Source organism: Ranitomeya imitator, chromosome 1 (assembly GCF_032444005.1).
Source record: "Ranitomeya imitator isolate aRanImi1 chromosome 1, aRanImi1.pri, whole genome shotgun sequence".
In the NCBI taxonomy this organism is placed as follows: domain Eukaryota; kingdom Metazoa; phylum Chordata; class Amphibia; order Anura; family Dendrobatidae; genus Ranitomeya; species Ranitomeya imitator.
The window spans coordinates 729,926,263-729,946,047 of NC_091282.1; the positions used below are offsets into that span (position 1 = coordinate 729,926,263).

Genomic DNA, 19,785 nt, shown 5'->3' on the forward strand with positions numbered 1-19,785 from the left:
TGGAGACTGGCTAGGCCACTCCAGGACCTTGAAATGCTTCTTACGAAGCCACCCCTTCGTTGCCCTGGCGGTGTGCTTTGGATCATTGTCATGTTGAAAGACCCAGCCACGTTTCACCTTCAATGCCCTTGCTGATGGAAGGAGGTTTGCACTCAAAATCTCACAATACATGGCCCCATTCATTCTTTCATGTACCCGGATCAGTCGTCCTGGCCCCTTTGCAGAGAAACAGCCCCAAAGCATGATGTTTCCACCACCATGCTTTACAGTAGGTATAGTGTTTGATGGATGCAACTCAGTATTCTTTTTCCTCCAAACACGACAAGTTGTGTTTCTACCAAACATTTCCAGTTTGGTTTCATCAGACCATAGGACATTCTCCCAAAACTCCTCTGGATCATCCAAATGCTCTCTAGCAAACTTCAGACGGGCCCGGACATGTATTGGCTTAAGCAGTGGGACACGTCTGGCACTGCAGGATCTGAGTCCATGGTGGCGTAGTGTGTTACTTATGGTAGGCCTTGTTACATTGGTCCCAGCTCTCTGTAGTTCATTCACTAGGTCCCCCCGCGTGGTTCTGGGATTTTTGCTCACCGTTCTTGTGATCATTCTGACCCCACGGGGTGGGATTCTGCGTGGAGCCCCAGATCGAGGGAGATTATCAGTGGTCTTGTATGTCTTCCATTTTCTAATTATTGCTCCCACTGTTGATTTCTTCACTCCAAGCTGGTTGCCTATTGCAGATTCAGTCTTCCCAGCCTGGTGCAGGGCTACAATTTTGTTTCTGGTGTCCTTTGACAGCTCTTTGGTCTTCACCATAGTGGAGTTTGGAGTCAGACTGTTTGAGGGTGTGCACAGGTGTCTTTTTATACTGATAGCAAGTTTAAACAGGTGCCATTACTACAGGTAATGAGTGGAGGAAAGAGGAGACTCTTAAAGAAGAAGTTACAGGTCTGTGAGAGCCAGAAATCTTGATTGTTTGTTTCTGACCAAATACTTATTTTCCACCATAATATGCAAATAAATTGTTAAAAAAAACAGACAATGTGATTTTCTGGATTTTTTTTTCTCAGTTTGTCTCCCATAGTTGAGGTCTACCTATGATGTAAATTACAGACGCCTCTCATCTTTTTAAGTGGTGGAACTTGCACTATTGCTGACTGACTAAATACTTTTTTGCCCCACTGTATACCGCATGGGCAGTGTTACTCTATATACTGCGTGGGCTGCGTTATATACCGCGTGGCTGCTATATACTACGTGGCTGTGCTATATACTATGTGGCCAGTGTTAGATACTATGTGGGCTGTTATGTACTGCGTAGTCTGTGCTATATATTACGTGGCCATTGTTATATACTGCATGGCCTGTGTTATATACTATGTCGCCTGTGTTATATACTGCGTGGCTGCTATATACTGCGTGGGCTGTATTATATACTATTTGGGCTGTGTTGTATACTGCATGGCCTGTATTAACGCATCGAGTATTCTGCAATATGTATGTATGTACATAGCAGCCACATAGTATATAGCACAGGCCATGTAGTATATACAGGCCATGTCTGTTCTTCTGAAATCTTTACATGTCCTGTTACAGCACTCGCTTCCTCATAGGTTAAGTGCAAAAGCAACTCACTGACACTTTTAATTTGTGTTTCCACATTCATAGCTCCTGCTTTGGCCATTGTGCTTTTACAATATCAGTCCTCTTTAACTGGTGTAGCAGAGTTGAGTTGACGTGCTGTGCTGCTGTATGTTTCAATAGCTGTGCCTCTGCTCAATGACAGTCTTATAACCTCTTAGAATTCCCTGTACGCATGCATGCCACTCAGGATATGAGAGCGATACAAAGGAAACATGAGTTCTTGTTGGAATCCTGGGGAAATCTTACTCAGGACAACCATTAATTGTAACTCTTCACAGTAGAGGGTAGGTAACGGTTTACAGGCACACAGCTATGACAGTTCTGAGCTGAAGTTGATCACAGGGGTTTTATTCAAGCTTCTTTTCATTAGACAGTATCACTTCTCTTTATGCAATGCTTCATCAACATACACTACCATTCCAAAGTTTAGGGTCACTTAGAAATTTCCTTATTTTTGAAAGAAAAGCACAGTTTTTTCCAATGAAGCTTACATTAAATGATTCAGAAATACACTCTATACATTGTTAATGTGGTAAATGACTATTCTAGCTGCAATCGTCCCATTTCCAAAAACCATCACTCCAGTGTTCTTATGGTACTTTGTGTTTGCTAACTGTGTAAGAAGGGTAATAGATGGTTAAAATACCTTTGAAAACCCTTGTGCAAGTATGTTAGCACAGCTGAAAACAGTTTGCCTGATTACAGAACCTATAAATCTGACCTTCCTTTGAACTAGATGAGAATCTGGAGCATTACATTTGTTGGTTCTATTAAACTCTCAAAATGGCCAGAAAAAAAGAACTTTCATGTGAATCTCGACCGTCTTTTCTTGTTCTTAGAAATTAAGGCTATTCCATGTGAGAAATTGCCAAGAAATTGAAGATTTCCTACAAAGGTGTGTACTACTCCCTTCAGAGGAGAGCGCAAACAGGCTCTAACCAGGCTAGAAAGAGAAGTGGGAGGCCCCGCTGCACAACTGAGCAACAAGACAAGTACATTAGAGTCTGAAGTTTGAGAAATCAACGCCTCACAGGTCCTTAACTGGCAACTTCATTAAATAGTACACGCAAAATGCCATAGTGACATCTACAGTGAAGAGGTAACTCCGGGATGCTGGCTTCAGGGCAGAGTGGCAAAAAAAAGCCATATCTGAGACTGGCTAATAAAAGGAAAAGATTAATATGGGCAAAAGAACACAGACATTGGACAGAGGAAGAGTGGAAAAAAGTGTTATGGACAGATGAATCCAAGTTTGAGGTGTTTGGATCGCACAGAAGAACATTTGTGAGACGCAGAACAACTGAAAAGATGCTGGAAGAGTGCCTGACACCATCTGTCAAGCATGGTGGAGGTAATGTGATGGTCTGGGGTTGCTTTGGTGCTGGTAAAGTGGGAGATTTGCACAAGGTAAAAGGGATATTGAATAAGGAAGGCTATCACTCCATTTTGCAATGCCATGCCATACCCTGTGGTCAGCGCTTGATTGGAGCCAATTTCATCCTACAACAGGACAATGACCCAAAGAACACCTCTAAATTATGCAAGAACTATTTAGGGAAGAAGCAGGCTGCTGATATTCTATCTGTAATGGAGTGGCCAGTGCAGTCATCAGATCTCAACCCCACTGAGCTGTTGTGGGAGCAGCTTGACCGTATGGTACGCAAAAAGTGCCCATCAAGCCAAACCAACTTATGGGAGGGGCTTCTGGAAGCATGGGGTGAAATTTCTCCAGATTACCTCAGCAAATTAACTGCTAGAATGCCAAAGGTCTGCAATGCTGTAATTGCTGCAAAGGGAACATTCTTTGACGAAAGCAAAGTTTGAAGGAGAAAATTATTATTTCAAATAAAAATCTTTTTTTCGAACCTTGCCAATGTCTGGACTAGATTTTCAATTCATTTGGCAACTCATTTGATTAATAAATGTTTGAGTTTTCATGGAAAACACAAAATTGTCTGGGTGACCCTAAACTTTGGAACCGTAGTGTATATGAAAATCTCATACAGATAACTTCTTTACACACACAGTGTCTTAACCCAACCAGAACTGTACCTTATTCATGCAGTGAGGTGGGGAGGAGGGGGAATGAGTCCAGTGCTATAGCTCTCTAATTTCTACCTTGAAGTAATAAAGATGACTATCCTGATTGTTTCTATGATTATAACAATCACTCTCCAGGAAGAACTGGTCTACTGTATACAGCTTATCTTATTTCAGTCTGACAGGAGAATCTCTAGCACACTCCTTACTTTTGGATGTCCAGGACACAATAACTTTCCCGATATTCCCTTGGGCTGAGCTAACCACTCCCTCTCTGCTATAACCATTTTAACCCCTATAGTTGCTGGATGATTCTAAATCAACAGTGCAGCTTCTGTCACAGTAGGGTATGCCAAAAAAGCACACTCTTGCCCCTTGCCAGCTATAGATACATTTACTATTTTCACAGGAAGCCTTCTCAACATATTCACCAAATAAGCAGCACAAAAAAAGAGAACGGAGTCTGACAAGTTTTGTGCAGTTTTCATTTCTAGATAAAACTCAAAGATTGTAATTTTGCAAGTGTAATCTACCAAACCTCAAGCAATCATGGGGTTCTACCTTTAAAATTCACATACTGTATTATATAAATCCACAAGAAACAATCTTCTAAGGCAAACAAACATACCACCAGTGTGTTCTTCCTTTACAAGAGCATCATGAATTATTGTTTAATGTCATACACATAAAGTCAATGTAATCATGACAAGAATTTTGTTATAAAAGATATTACGATTTTGCTCCTGTTTCTGTTATTTCTGTCGTAATGTTTTATAAATCAATGAACTCTAATAGGCTATAGGTGAATTAGTTCACTGGAAAAAGAACCCCAAAAATTGATTTTGTCCTGTTGGTTTCTCAACTTTTACAATTATGTCAGAGACTGGCCCAGCAGAGGCACTCTGATACCCTGGTGGACCACTCCAACCCTGCCACTGATAATCCCAAGTCTTGAGTCTGTTCACATTATTCTCAGTAAACTAAATTAAAGAAGACAAGTTCATTGAAATGTATCAGGCTCATAATAGTGGAAGGTTTTGCATTCGGAATACAATCTTTTTTGAGAATTAGTAGTTTGATACCATTTACAGAAGCACTCAAGCTTACATTGATTAGCATAGACATCTTGGTCATTGGTGGTTACGTTGCTTATTTGCTTGAGACTTGGCAGTTCATTGTCCTCATTCCTCCTGGCCCATGTTGAACTACTTACTTCTGGCATTGTATTATGTTCTTTTACTTTTTTTTTTTTAAGTAGAAGTGAAACATATAAATGAGATATGTAACCCACTTGAAGCCTTGAAAGTTCTATTTAAAGCCATTGCTTGGCTCTACACTCATTTCTTGACTGATAATTAAATATATTCAGAATTCCTAGATTCCTTTCCAGTGTTTTTATCTCAGCAGAACATAAAACTGAATTAGAAAGTACCCTAGAGAAACCTGCTTGCAGAGCGCTTTTTTTTTTACTCTATAGCTTAAGAATTTCGTAGATGTAATTTTCTAAAGCCCCTGAGCAGGCTTAGCCTTCACCTTGCTGATGTCCATGAGAAGTGGATAAGAACAAGGCCCTCAAAAATAAAACATCTGCTGGGAAAGTGGCTCAATGAAACTTTTTGTATAAAAAGTGGAAAGAACATGTAGAGTATACAAAATGAGTGTATAATCTATACTTCAAAGAAAATATATTACCGATACTGTTAGTAATTTGACTTCACATTTTTTTCAGACAGTCCATTGTTAGACATTTTACGAAAGGTTCCTTCTTAAGATAAAAGCAAGTAGCATTTTCCTGTCCCACAAATAATATTTGATTGTATTTGATGTTAGACTCAAAATAGAATCCTTATCTTCTGATTGCATTAAAATGATGAAGAATACTGGTAAAGGAAATAAATAAGAAGGAAACGAGGAAACCAATACCTTCTGTAATAACATAAGAATCACAGTCAAAATGCCAGTATTGGTAGGACGAGTCATACCTGAACCACTCTGGACCAAGTTGGATCTGCTGCATTCAAACCTTTGAAGAGGACTTCTACTTTCCATCTCAAACATGGGAGAAGAAGATTCTTCAGTTGAAGACATATGACATATCTTCTTTCTTGTGCTACTACATGAATTCGAGTATGTGATTCCGGACAGACACCGTGAAACGGATGAGTGTGAAGTATCTGAGAAGAAAGAGTTGGAATGAATTTTGTCCAGCAGATTATGAACATTCTTCAATTTTTAAACAAGCTTCCTATAAACATTGTCTTGAAAACATCAACCCCACCAAGAAGGATTATGCATTTCTATGGCATCTTGTTTCATTCACGCTACTGAAAAATGTAATATAAGTAGAGTTTTTGTTTTCAGATTGTCCTTTACTCCGAGATGTCTACTGGACATCTGCATAGACTTCATGTTTACTCATGTTGGAGATATTTCTCTTCATAGACTTGGCGGCATATTAGATAGATATCCAGCCTCTATCTGTATGTTCTGTTCATACTTCCAGTTGTTTTAGAAAAATCCATCGATGAAGACCATAAGGGGAGAAAAAATGAAACTCTACATCTCTACAAAAGATGCAAGTTAAGCTTGGACTCTTCATTGTCTTCTTTCTTCAAACATCATACAATAATTGGTAAAGGATTGTGCCCAATATTTGTTGTAGACTGTCCTAAAGCTTAACAGGCAAGATAGTTCAAGCTGGAAAGCCTAATACACATATATTATTAAGATTTCTCTAATATCTCTTTGCTTTGCCTACTGAATTAGACTTTGGTGGTCCAAAAATCAGTTTGCCTTTTAACTAATCCACAAAGCATATTGAAAGTTACCCCTAAAGAAGTTGGCCAAGAAATTTTGTTTAGCCTTCCTGTTGGTCTAATAAATGTCTAATAAATGTAAAATTTGATGAACCCAAGTAGCTTTGTAGCTATTCAACTACATATGTCAATTCAATTCAATTTTTACTGATGATAAAAACTCTGTAAAGCGAAGAACACAGAAGAGACTACAATACAATATTACAGAGCAATCTGAGAAAGCTAGAGGTGAATTCATTTTTAATGTGGATAAATGCAAGGTTAAACACTTGCGATAAGAAATATGTTACAATGATACTGTAAAAAATTGTGTAAACCGACGCAGTGAGGGGAAACTGGTGCACAGTGAACTTACCTTGAGCAATCTGTGCCTTTACCTTGAGCAATCTGTGCCAGATATCTGCTGCCAAGGCTAATTACTCAAGGTATCAAAATAGACATAGACGTTCCTAACAAGAACATCATTTTGTCTTTCTAAAAATTAATAATCAAACAACAAGATGAAATATTATGTACATAGTGTGGTCTATTGTGTATAAGGACAGAATGTAACCTATGGCAATAGGGGATGACCAAAGTAATTAAACAGTTATGCTCAAGTTATTAAATTATCCCCAATGCACAGAGGTTAATTTACTTATCACTGGGGGTTTGACCGCTGGGACCCCCAAGATTAGGTGTCTGATTGGGTCCCGCAAAGCCCAATTTTGAATAGAGCAGAGGTGGGCATGCTCATCCTCTGCTCCATTAATTATCTATAGGGTTAGCCCTCTGCATTCTCTCGCAGTTTGATAAGACAGTGAATGGAGTGAAGGTCCAACATGCACACCTCCACTCCATTTAAGATAAGGCTGGTTCCCAGATTTGATAGCTCCAATCTTGGGATCCCAGCAGTCGGAAACCAAGAGTTCAGTACGTTATCCTGTAAGGATAAGGTCTAATTTAATATTTATTGAATAACTAAGGGAATAAGTGGACTGTACTACCAAGAGAGATTATCTGACTTGAATTATAATATTTGGAAAAAGCCCTTCTTAGAAAAGATTGTCAGTTGGATCAACATGTTAGGTTATAGGTTGAAGAGAATGGACTTGAGTCTTCTTTCAACCTTAAAAGTATGAAAGTATTTAACTATTATCCACAATTATGCTAATGAACTGTCCAGATATCTGTCTAATGATCTTCATAAACCTAATCCTGTAACTATGACTAAGAGGCATGCACTCTGTGTAGTGGAAAGAAAGTCTCCCTATCATTATAGATGGAGCTTCTTTACTGTTAAAGTAGGGAGACTATGGACCTCTCTGTTACATCATGTTGTGATGGTTGACTCATAAAAGAGGAAAAGGGGTCTCAATGTATATTATGAAAGAAATATCACTTGCTAAATATTGTAGTTTTTAATGTTTGTCATATTGGCAAGAGACAAACAGCAACTATAATACACAGGTTTTTTTTTACTTCCTGCAGATCGTCCTTGTAGGATAATAGGTTGGATGAAATGGACCTAAATTCTTTTTAGTCTTTACAATGTTCCTGAGTTACAGTCATTTCTATTTTGTCCCACTGTTAGAAAATATTATTAAATCTAAAAGCAGATTTAAAAACTTGTTCAATGATGGACCTCTGTCCCTTGCAACAAAACTCTGCATTACAAAATATTAAAAGTTGATACATGCTGTCTGATCCATGGGTAGCATATATGAGGCAGTAGCTGTTTGATGTCAGCAAGGTATGTTTGGCTCTGAAACACTGTGGCATTTCAGCAAAAAAATGTAAAACCCACTAGAGGCCAAGCCGAATGGGAAACTAGTCCCCGGCATCTTCTCCTGTCGTTCTGCCAGTGACTGACAAGTCTCGCCCAATACATGCATGCAGGGAGACACCTTTCACTCAAGGTGAATGGATGCAGAGATGCTTCTCACCTTTCTGACAGGTCTCACGTGCAGTTTGGTATCTCCCGTGCGCCTTGGCTTTTAAGGTATGTTTTTCTCTGAAATGTTGCAGCGCTTCAGAGTCAAAAATACCTGAATGAAATAATGCAGCCAGTGTCTGATACATGACAGACAGTTTTAACCCGCCCCACCCCACCATACCAAGCTTATATGTGTAAGATAGAAGCAAGAAGAAGAGCTGTTAGCTGAATGAGTAGCCAAACAAGAGGTCACAGGCTCATGATATAGAGGACAATCAACTCTAAAGGGGCAACATCCTGTTGAGAATCAGAATCCAAGAATGTCATGTTTGAGATCATGTTGATCTTTGAAAAGTGAGTGAAACCATTGAAATATTAAAAAAATTATGTATATCCTGTGGCACATTTTAAGGTTTCTTTCCATCTCTAAAAATTATACAAGTTCTATTTTATTAAAACTCAAAGACTTGTAATTTGATTGAAAACCTCCAAAGAGGAAGATAATAGAACAAGGAACCATAGACAGGGCCAGCATGCCAACATTACATTACTTTTTCCTAAAAGGCAGTGCTGCCTTTTGGTGTATCTGGACCCAGTATAGAAATAATCAGTGCCCATTGGGCTCACTTTTACAGATGTGTCCTTCCTTAGCTTTATTCAAAGTCCAACATTTCCCAAGGTAAGCATCCAGATTTGGACAAAGAGGTGGGTCAGGACATGTTTATGCTGTAAGTGCCTACATGTGGCCATCTCATAGTTCTGATGTGATTGCAGTGTGTTGAGGGTTTTACTGGCATACGATGATAATATACCGAAATTGTATTGTGAGAAATTATTGTCCATAAAGGGGTTATACTGCACTGATTTTTTTTTCTCTAGATATGAAGTGTTTTAAAACAATGGCATAATCACCTTTCAGCAGCCTATAAAATGCATTAATTTAAGTGGCAAGCAACCACTTTAACAAGGTGTTTAGAAAGATACAGATGGACACATCTCTATAGTATGATACATCCTCCATAGTGGACAAGCAGTGTACTTTTGCTGGGAGCTTAGTTTGATATTATTTTCCACCATTTTCAGTCTATTCTTTCCACAAACTGTCCTCATATATCATATATCGGGAACAGAAAACCAAAAATGACGGATTGAGGCATCGGTCACGTTATGGACACTAATGATGCATTATGGACTCGACTGACTCATAATGAGATCCGTCTGGCTCCTCTGTGATGTCCAGTATTTTGTTGGGAAGATCAGTGCTGTATGCTGCACAATTATTCCCATCAACTATGATGAAATCTGTGACAGAGCATCCAACGCAGATGTGAGCAAAGCCCTAAATAAGCAGGTCTGGGGGTTTATAAAAGGGTAAGCAAAGGATGTAGAGTAGCAGCACGGTAGAAATGTGGAAATGATTTTCTTTCTGCTATGATTGTGCATGACTAAGTGCAAGAGTTATGTGCCTGAAGCAGAAGGCAAATATATTTCACAGCTTTATACTTTACTTGCTCCTTTGTAGAGAAATAGGTTAAACTAAACCCAAACAAACACCTACTATTCCTGGGATGACTGACTAATGCGGTTAGTCACTCTCACTGGCAAACCAGGCAGCTGAGCCATTTCCCAGCTTCCAATATATTCTTTTATTCCCAAGACCTAGCAGAAAAATGATGGAGATATTCACAATTTACCAAGTATCTTGCAACATATCATCCTTAGAAGGGAGATTATGTCTAGCCACATAATAGAAAGTATCAAAAGAAGTAGTCTCTCACACACCCACCTACATCACATAACAAAAAGGAGGTTAGGAGATTTCAGCTCTGAAGTTTACAGAACTCCAATTCACATATTGACATAATGGGTTGACAAAAGCCCACATTAGAAAGACATGGGCTATCTGAAATTGCCAAACCAATACAATAGAAGTAACCTTGTACATTGTGTAGCTCACCTTTTAGCAAACCTAAAAACAGCTTTATTAGTCGTTATCTTCTGCATATTTTATATTAGGCTGGCCATACACATTAGACGACTGTCAGTAGAACAATGCTTAGCCGTCACAGCCAACTTCCATACATAGAAGCGCTCAGCCGAGCATTCATAGTTACATAGGGTGAAAATAATACCTAAGTCCATCAAGTTCCACCTTTCTCCACTAAATTTACATTTTGTCACTAAATTAACTATAACCCACAGTGTTATGTACACTGAGGAAATCACCCAACCGTTTGTTAAAAGCTGTTACAGTGTCTGCCATTACTACCTGTTGCACTTGGGCATTCCACATGACTTCTGGATATGGGATGGACCCCACTCCTTCTTAAAACAACCATAACTACTGTAAACCTAGGTACTAAAATAAACACACAAAACACATTATTTTAGTTGTCAAAATGGCCACAGCTTTTATTCAAATCACAGGATTAAATAATCATAGTAGGATTCAGGTGGAGTGCTAGTACATTGGGATTCACAAGTACTGCGATATCCCCAGCTGTCTGACATACAGCACCAGGACAGACAGCCATAAGGGGGCGGCACGCACTGGCTTGCCATTCAAGCAGAGCCAGTAAACTTTCAGGGCACCAATGACCCTATTATCCTCACTCCTGTGCTTAACCACTGTGCCCGCCCCTGATTGATGTTACCATTACAACGTCCGTGAGGCTGGCCAGCAAAGCCAAGCCTGCTCACCACCATGAGGTTTTACATCCTCTATTAGTTAAAATGAGTCCACCTTAACTTGTCTGCAACTTCCACCTGACTCCTAAACCGCAAAGCCGTGACGGGATATAAATTCCAAGTCTCATTTGACATTTTTTTAAAATAATTAAATCATTTTTGTAAACTTAAAAACTAGAAGTCCCTGCAAAAGCATTAATGGGACTAAACTTGGCAAACCCCCGACTCACAAAGAGTCATCCTACAGCGCTCAGGAGAGGAAAAAACCCCTGTGGAGGAAACCTCCAGGGAACCATGGCTGAAGGATTGCCCTTCCCTTGGGCTTAGAAGGTTACCGCAAATAATAACTCTATATAGCCAATATACAATTGAACCTGGTACAAGATATACAATGACAAATTCAAAAATACAATAAAGCATTTATCATTATACAAGCAATAATTAAAAAGTTTAAGGACAAAGATTATAAACAGGGCGGGAGGGCGGGTAATGTTTCCTCGTGTCTATCCTGTGAGAGAAAGAGGGAGAGCCAGAGTTGCCTCCCCTATATAAGCCCCACCCACTCTCCTCACAGTAATACACCAGGCACAAACATCTAAACTTCCTCTTAAAGCAACAACTCTCTTGTTTAAAATCTACACCGCAATACAAACAAAAGCTGCAGGAGTTCTCGGTCCACCCTGTTGTGAATTCTGTTGTCAAGCTCCCTCCTGTGGTCATGAATGGTACTTCGGCTGCGGCTTCTGAGTTTCCTTCCACAGGTGACGAGGTTAATTCGTTAGCTGGCTGCTCTATTTAACTCCACTTAGATCATTGCTCCATGCCACCTGTCAATGTTCCAGTATTGGTCTAGTTCTCTCCTGGATCGTTCTTGTGACCTGTCTTCCCAGCAGAAGCTAAGTTCCTGCTTGTTTTTTCTTTGTTTGCTATTTTTCTGTCCAGCTTGCTATTTTGATTTTTGTCTTGCTTGCTGGAAGCTCTGGGACGCAGAGGGAGCGCCTCCGCACCGTGAGTCGGTGCGGAGGGTCTTTTTGCGCCCTCTGCGTGGTCTTTTTGTAGTTTTTTGTGCTGACCGCAAAGTTACCTTTCCTATCCTCAGTCTGTTCAGTAAGTCGGGCCTCACTTTGCTAAATCTATTTCATCTCTGTGTTTGTATTTTCATCTTTACTCACAGTCATTATATGTGGGGGGCTGCCTTTTCCTTTGGGGAATTTCTCTGAGGCAAGGTAGGCTTCATTTTTCTATCTTCAGGGCTAGCTAGTTCCTTAGGCTGTGCCGAGTTGCATAGGGAGCGTTAGGAGCAATCCATGGCTATTTCTAGTGTGTGTGATAGGATTAGGGATTGCGGTCAGCAGAGTTCCCACGTCTCAGAGCTCGTCCTATATTATTTGTAACTATCAGGTCATTCCGTGTGCTCTTAACCACCAGGTCCATTATTGTCCTTACCACCAGGTCATAACACCACCCATCCCCAAGTCATGTCCACCTCCATCTAGTCTCTGGTGGTTTCTTTCTGACAGCTCTAACTGTAAAAAACCCTTTCCTATTTAGTTGCAGAAATCGCCTTTCCTCCACCTGCAATGAGTGTCCCCTGGCCCTTAGTATAGTCTTTGGAAGGAATAAGTCATGTGTCAGTCCTTTGTATTGACGACACATATATATGAGACCTCTCCTTAGGCTTTTTTTTCTGAGCTAAACAAACCCAACTTTTCCAACCTCTCATCATATGAGATGCCATCTCTTGTTATAATCTAGTTGCCCTCCTTTGAACTGACTCTAACTTGTGAATATCCTTTGTAAAATGTGGAGCTCAAAACTGGATCCCATATTCTAGATGTGGCCTCACAAATTGATTCGTAAAGGGGTAACAATACATTAGCTGCTGCTTGACACTGAGTGCTGCTGCTCAGATTAATTGTAACCAGAATACCGAAGTCCTTCTCCTGTTCTGTAGTCCCATTTAATGTATATGCAGCAATAGGATTACTCTGTCCTAGGTGCATTACTCTACATTTATCAACATGAGAAAGCTGCCCACTGACACCTCGGCCGGCGGCTTGTCCTCCGGGAGAACAATGTGCTCAGCAGTCCAAAACCAGATGAGCGATCAACATTTCTCACAACCATCAGTTGACTGGCGCACCCATACACATTAAGCCTTTATTCTTTTTCATCTGACCATACATATTAGAGTTGCCCAAGCTCATTGACTTTCATTTGATCAAATGTGTATGGGGACAACGCATCAGTCCCCCGAGCTATCCAATATTTTACTTTATAACAAGACAACCCTCTATTCGGCTTATAGCTGGCAGCACGTTGTTCCCCTACCCACATAAGGAAGTGGTCATTAATGAGAACTTGTCACTTGCCGTTAGTATGTAATGGTATTACCGGGTCTAAATGCCACTGCTCTCATAAATCTGGCATTGTTTTGTTTTTTTGTTCTTTCACCTCTTTCCATAACCGACATATGGCCCACCCGTACCAATCTAGTCTTGTTTGCCAGGGATGTATGGTCCTCAAGAAAACATCCACATAGAAAATTAGTTGAGAACAACGCACTCTTGGTTAACAAGACTAGATTCGTATACCAGAAAGAAGAGGTCATCTCTTACCAATGGAGAGAATGAAAAAAAACAACAAAGGCATATTGAGAAGAGTGGCATTTATACCTGGTTAGTGATGGGCGAACCCCCCAATGTTTGGGATCGTGGGTTCGCTCAAGTTTTTTGTAAAGTTCGAGTTCAGGGCCGGACATGACATGGCCTTGCGCCCGAACCCCAAACTCGGGCTTTACATATGTGGGATGGGGAGGGGGAGCTGGACAGATAAGTATAATTCTAATGTTTATTATTAATTTTCTGCTTTTTTTTTACAAGCCGAACTGGACTTGAACTATGTGACTATGAACCATGTGACTATGTGTTCAGTACGTGAAATGGGATAACGTATGCACTACCGAAGGAGGTGCCAAGGTAGGTTCCCACACCGTGTGTCAATAAAGTAAGTAAAACCTGGCACTCAACTTAAGGTGAATCTCTTTTGTGTTTTATTACAGCAAAAGAGCTGACTAGCGGTGGATGCCGCGTCGCTGGAACACACACCGATTTCACCGAGAACTAAGGCTCTTAGCGTAATTAACGGACACCATAGCCGGACTCACATGAGCCTATCTCTCTCTACATATATTGAATAAGGGCGAACTACGGTTCATTATACTTTCTCATTTTTCTGCCCCTACTCGGCAGTACGTTACTGAAGAAGGCCAATACAGGCCGAAACGTTTATACTTTCTCTTTTGCTGTAATAAAACACAAAGGGGATTCACCTTGAGTGCCAGGTTTTATTTACTTTATGTGTTCAGTACGGTCCCGAACTTTACAGTTCAGGTTCGCCCAGCCATATACATGGTTAAAAAAGGGATATTTGAACACCTTTTAGCATCCTGTAAAGCCCATCTGTCAGGATTCGAACGCAGCAGCTCTTGTGCACCATGCAGCAGCTCTTCCCTCTAAGCTATTCAGTTCACTGGACAGTTCCTTGTTAAATCAGATACTAGTACCTGTGTTGTTCCTGATGTCTCCAACCTGAGTTCCTAATGTCTCCACCCCAAGTTCCTAACTGGCTCACCCTGTGGTCTCCTGATTGAGCACCCTATTTAAACCTGGTACTGCACTTCCTTCATTGCGAGATTTTGAGCTTCCAGCCTTTAGTGTAGCTTCTTCCCACCTGCTGCTTATCGTCAAGATCCTACTGCTGCTCCATGTACTGACCTCTGGCCATATCCTGACTACGATTCCTTTTTATTCTTACAACTACACTGCTGCCCCATGTACCAACCTCTGGTTATATCCTGACGATGTTACCTGCCGGTGCTGCCATTGTGGTTGCAATATCATTAATCCAATGCAGGTCAATTCTTAACAGAATAATCTTGCCAAAACTGAAAGTGATTTAGACCTTTTTGAATGGCCAGATCCGGTTTTGCAGACTATCTCATCTGTAATGCAGGATAAAGGCAAAGAGCAATCACCATCATCTCATTTTGTCGTTCCCATACAGGTCATAATTTGGAGCCAAAACATACAATGTCCAGCCATGTTAGATTCTGGAGCAGGAGAAAATTTTATGGACTTAACAATTTACACTTGATAATAACATAGCAAGTAGGACTAAATCCATGCCAATCGATATTGAAACTGTAGATGGATCACCTTTATCTTTTGGGCCTGTTAATCATGAGACACTTGAACTTGAAATCTGTATTGAACCGAATCATCATGAAGCTGTTAGTTTGCATCCCGTTTCCTCTCCAAAATGTCTAATTATTCTAGGAATTCTCAGGCCAAACCGGGTGACAGTTTCCCTTTTAAAATCACTACCCAATCCCCTTAATTCCTGAGTTGCTGGAAACACTGCAGTTTGCAAAGATTTTTACCAAACTCGATCTAATCTTATACAAATTTGTCCTGGAGATAAGTGAAAAACCACCTTTAGATATGGACATTTTGAATACCTGGTTATGCCTTTCAACTTTAGCAAAGCCCCTGCCACCTTCCAACACTTCATTATGTTTTTCTAGATTTCTTGGATCGATTTGTTGCTGTTTATCTCTGTGAGATACTTATATTTTCAGATACCCTGAAGGAGCATCGCAGGCATGTCCAGTTAGTCCTGAAACATCTACAGGAGAATTAGCTCTATATCAAACTCGAAATATGTGAATTTGAACAAACCAGGACTCCTGGGATATATCATCTCCCTAGAAGGTCTGAGCATGGATCCCAGTAAAATCAGAGTGGTAATGGACTGGCCTACCTCAATAAATCTAAAAGACATCCATCGCTTTATAGGATTTGCAAATTTCTACAGAAGATTCATTAAAAAACTTTTCAAAAATTATTTTACCAATTACTTCACTCACTACAAAAACCTCTGGTCCTCAAAGGCACAGAAGGCTTTTGATAAATTAAAAACTCTTTTTACTTCCACACCAATATCAGTCCATCCAAATCCTGAACTGTCGTTTGTTGTCGAAGTAGACGCCTCAGACTCTGCAGTGGGAGCTGTTTTATCACAGCGAGTTGGGGACAAGATACAGCTTCATCCATGTGCATTCCTTTCTCACACCATGTCATCTGCAGAAAAGAATTAGGACAATGGAAATAAGGAACTTTTAGCTATTAAAGTCACCTTCTCCAAATGGAAACATCTTTTGAAAGGGGCCAATCATCCGGCTACGGTCCTCACTGACCACAAACATTTTGAATTTAACCGTACAGCTAAGGCTGGTTTCACACTTGCATTTTAAAACGCAGCGTTTTAAACGCAAACGTATTTGGTGCAAAAACGCGTTTAAACGCGTTTTTAAGCGCATGCGTTTTTTGCGTTTAAACGCGTTTTGACGCGTTTAGACGCGTTTTTTCCTGCGTTTGCGTTTTTGAAACGCATGATGAGAAGTGTGTGACAGCTGCCAATCATCAAAATCAACTAGAAAACCCACCATAAACATAAATACTTAGGGTTAGGGTTATGATCCCTAGTAACCCTAGGGATCCTAACCCTAACCCAAACTCTAACCCTAACCCTAACCCTAGGGATCCTAACCCTAAAACAAACCCTAACCCTAGGGATCCTAACCCTAACACAAACCCTAACCCTAATCCTAGGGATCCTAACCCTAACCCTAACACAAACCCTAACCCTAACACAAACTCTAACCCTAACCCAAACTCTAACCCAAACTGTAAAACAAACTCTAACCCAAACTGTAAAACAAACTCTAACCCAAACTCTAACACAAACTCTAACACAAACTCTAGCACAAACCCTAACACAAATCCTAACCCTAACCCAAACTCTAATCCTAACCCTAACCCTAGTGATCCTAACCCTAACACAAACCCTAACCCTAACCCTAGGGATCCTAACCCTAACCCTAGAGATCCTAACCCTAACACAAACTCTAACCCTAACACAAACCCTAACCCTAACCCTAGGGATCCTAACCCTAACACAAACCCTAACCCTAGGGATCCTAACCCTAACACGAACCCTAACCCTAACCCTAGGGATCCTAACCCTAACACAAACCCTAACCCTAACACAAACTGTAACCCTAACCCTAACACAAACCTCAACCCTAACCCTAACCCTAGGGATCCTAACCCTAACACAAACCCTAACCCTAACCCTAGGGATCCTAACCCTAACCCTAACACAAACTCTAACCCTAACACAAACCCTAACCCTAGGGATCCTAACCCTAACACAAACTCTAGCCCTAACCCTAACACAAACCCTAACCCTAACCCTAGGGATTCTAACCCTAACACAAACACTAACCCAAACCCTAACCCTAGGGATCCTAACCCTAACCCTAACACAAACTCTAACCCTAACCCTAACACAAACCCTAACCCTAGGGATCCTAACCCTAACACAAACCCTAACCCTAGGGATCCTAACCCTAACACGAACCCTAACCCTAACCCTAGGGATCCTAACCCTAACACAAACCCTAACCCTAACACAAACTGTAACCCTAACCCTAACACAAACCTCAACCCTAACCCTAGGGATCCTAACCCTAACACAAACCCTAACCCTAACCCTAGGGATCCTAACCCTAACCCTAACACAAACTCTAACCCTAACACAAACCCTAACCCTAACCCTAGGGATCCTAACCCTAACCCTAACACAAACTCTAACCCTAACACAAACCCTAACCCTAACCCTAACCCTAGGGATCCTAACCCTAACACAAACACTAACCCAAACCCTAACACAAACCCTAACCCTAACCCTAGGGATCCTAACCCTAACCCTAACACAAACTCTAACCCTAGCACAAACCCTAACCCTAGGGATCTTAACCCTAACCCTAACCTTAACACAAACTCTAACCCTAACCCTAAAACACAAACTCTAACCCTAGGGATCCTAACCCTAACACAGACCCTAACTCTAACCGTAACCCTAACCCTAGGGATCCTAACCCTAACCCTGACACAAACTCTAACCCTAACACAAACCCTAACCCTAGGGATCCTAACCCTAACCCTAACACAAACCCTAACACAAACTCTAACCCTAACCCTAAAACACAAACTCTAACCCAAGGGATCCTAACCCTAACACAAACCCTAACCCTAACCCTAGGGATCCTAACCCTAACACAAACACAAACTCTAACCCTAACACAAACCCTAACCCTAGGGATCCTAACCCTAACACAAACCCTAACCCTAACCCTAACACAAACTCTAACCCTAACCCTAAAACACAAACTCTAACCCAAGGGATCCTAACCCTAACACAAACCCTAACCCTAACCCTAGGGATCCTAACCCTAACAGAAACACTAACCCAAACCCTAACACAAACCCTAACCCTAACCCTAGGGATCCTAACCCTAACCCTAACACAAACTCTAACCCTAACCCTAGCACAAACCCTAACCCTAGGGATCTTAACCCTAACCCTAACACAAACCCTAACCCTAACCTTAACACAAACTCTAACCCTAAAACACAAACTCTAACCCTAGGGATCCTAACCCTAACACAGACCCTAACTCTAACCGTAACCCTAACCCTAGGGATCCTAACCCTAACACAAACACTAACCCAAACCCTAACCCTAACACAAACCCTAACCCTAGGGATCCTAACCCTAACACAAACCCTAACCCTAACACAAACTCTAACCCTAACCCTAAAACACAAACTCTAACCCTAGGGATCCTAACCCTAACACAAACCCTAACTCTAACCGTAACCCTAACCCTAGGGATCCTAACCCTATCCCTAAGGGTTATGTTAGGATTCCTAGGGTTAGGGTTAGGATCCCTAGGGTTAGGGCTAGGGTTAGGGCTAGGGTTAGGGTTACAGTTTGGGTTAGGGTTTGTGTTAGAGTTTGTGTTTTAGGGTTAGTGTTTGTGTTAGGGTTAGGGTTAGGATCCCTAGGGTTAAGGTTAGGGTTAGAGTTTGTGTTAGAGTTTGTGTTACAGTTTGTGTTACAGTTTGTGTTACAGTTTGTGTTTTAGGGTTAGGGTTTGTGTTAGGGTTAGGATCCCTAGGGTTAGAGTTTGTGTTTTAGGGTTAGGGTTAGAGTTTGTGTTAGGGTTAGGGTTAGGGTTTGTGTTAGGGTTAGGGTTAGGATCCCTAGGGTTAGGGTTTGTGTTAGGGTTAGGATCCCTAGGGTTAGGGTTAGGGTTTGTGTTAGAGTTTGTGTTAGAGTTTGTGTTACAGTTTGTGTTTTAGGGTTAGGGTTAGAGTTTGTGTTAGGGTTAGGGTTAGGGTTTGTGTTAGGGTTAGGATCCCTAGGGTTAGGGTTTGTGTTAGGGTTAGGATCCCTAGGGTTAGGGTTAGGGTTTGTGTTAGAGTTTGTGTTAGAGTTTGTGTTACAGTTTGTGTTTTAGGGTTAGGGTTTGTGTTAGGGTTAGGATCCCTAGGGTTAGAGTTTGTGTTTTAGGGTTAGGGTTAGAGTTTGTGTTAGGGTTAGGGTTAGGGTTTGTGTTAGGGTTAGGGTTAGGGTTTGTGTTAGGGTTAGGATCCCTAGGGTTAGGGTTAGGGTTTGTGTTAGAGTTTGTGTTAGAGTTTGTGTTACAGTTTGTGTTTTAGGGTTAGGGTTAGAGTTTGTGTTAGGGTTAGGGTTAGGGTTTGTGTTAGG

At 41.0% G+C, this 19,785-nt stretch overlaps 1 protein-coding gene across 4 annotated transcripts in view; it reads right to left on the bottom strand.

The window, feature by feature from the left end:
* SLC35F4 (solute carrier family 35 member F4) overlaps positions 1 to 19,785 on the bottom strand; it is a 485,714-nt gene that overhangs the window by 152,333 nt on the left and 313,596 nt on the right. For 2 of the 4 annotated variants that reach the window (XM_069733113.1, XM_069733123.1), the window contains one exon: positions 5,670 to 5,861. The exons of the other annotated variants lie outside the window; for them this stretch is intronic. In XM_069733113.1, the coding sequence (XP_069589214.1) occupies positions 5,670 to 5,861 (192 nt within the window). The remainder of the gene's footprint in view (positions 1 to 5,669; positions 5,862 to 19,785) is intronic. 4 annotated transcript variants of the gene reach the window in all.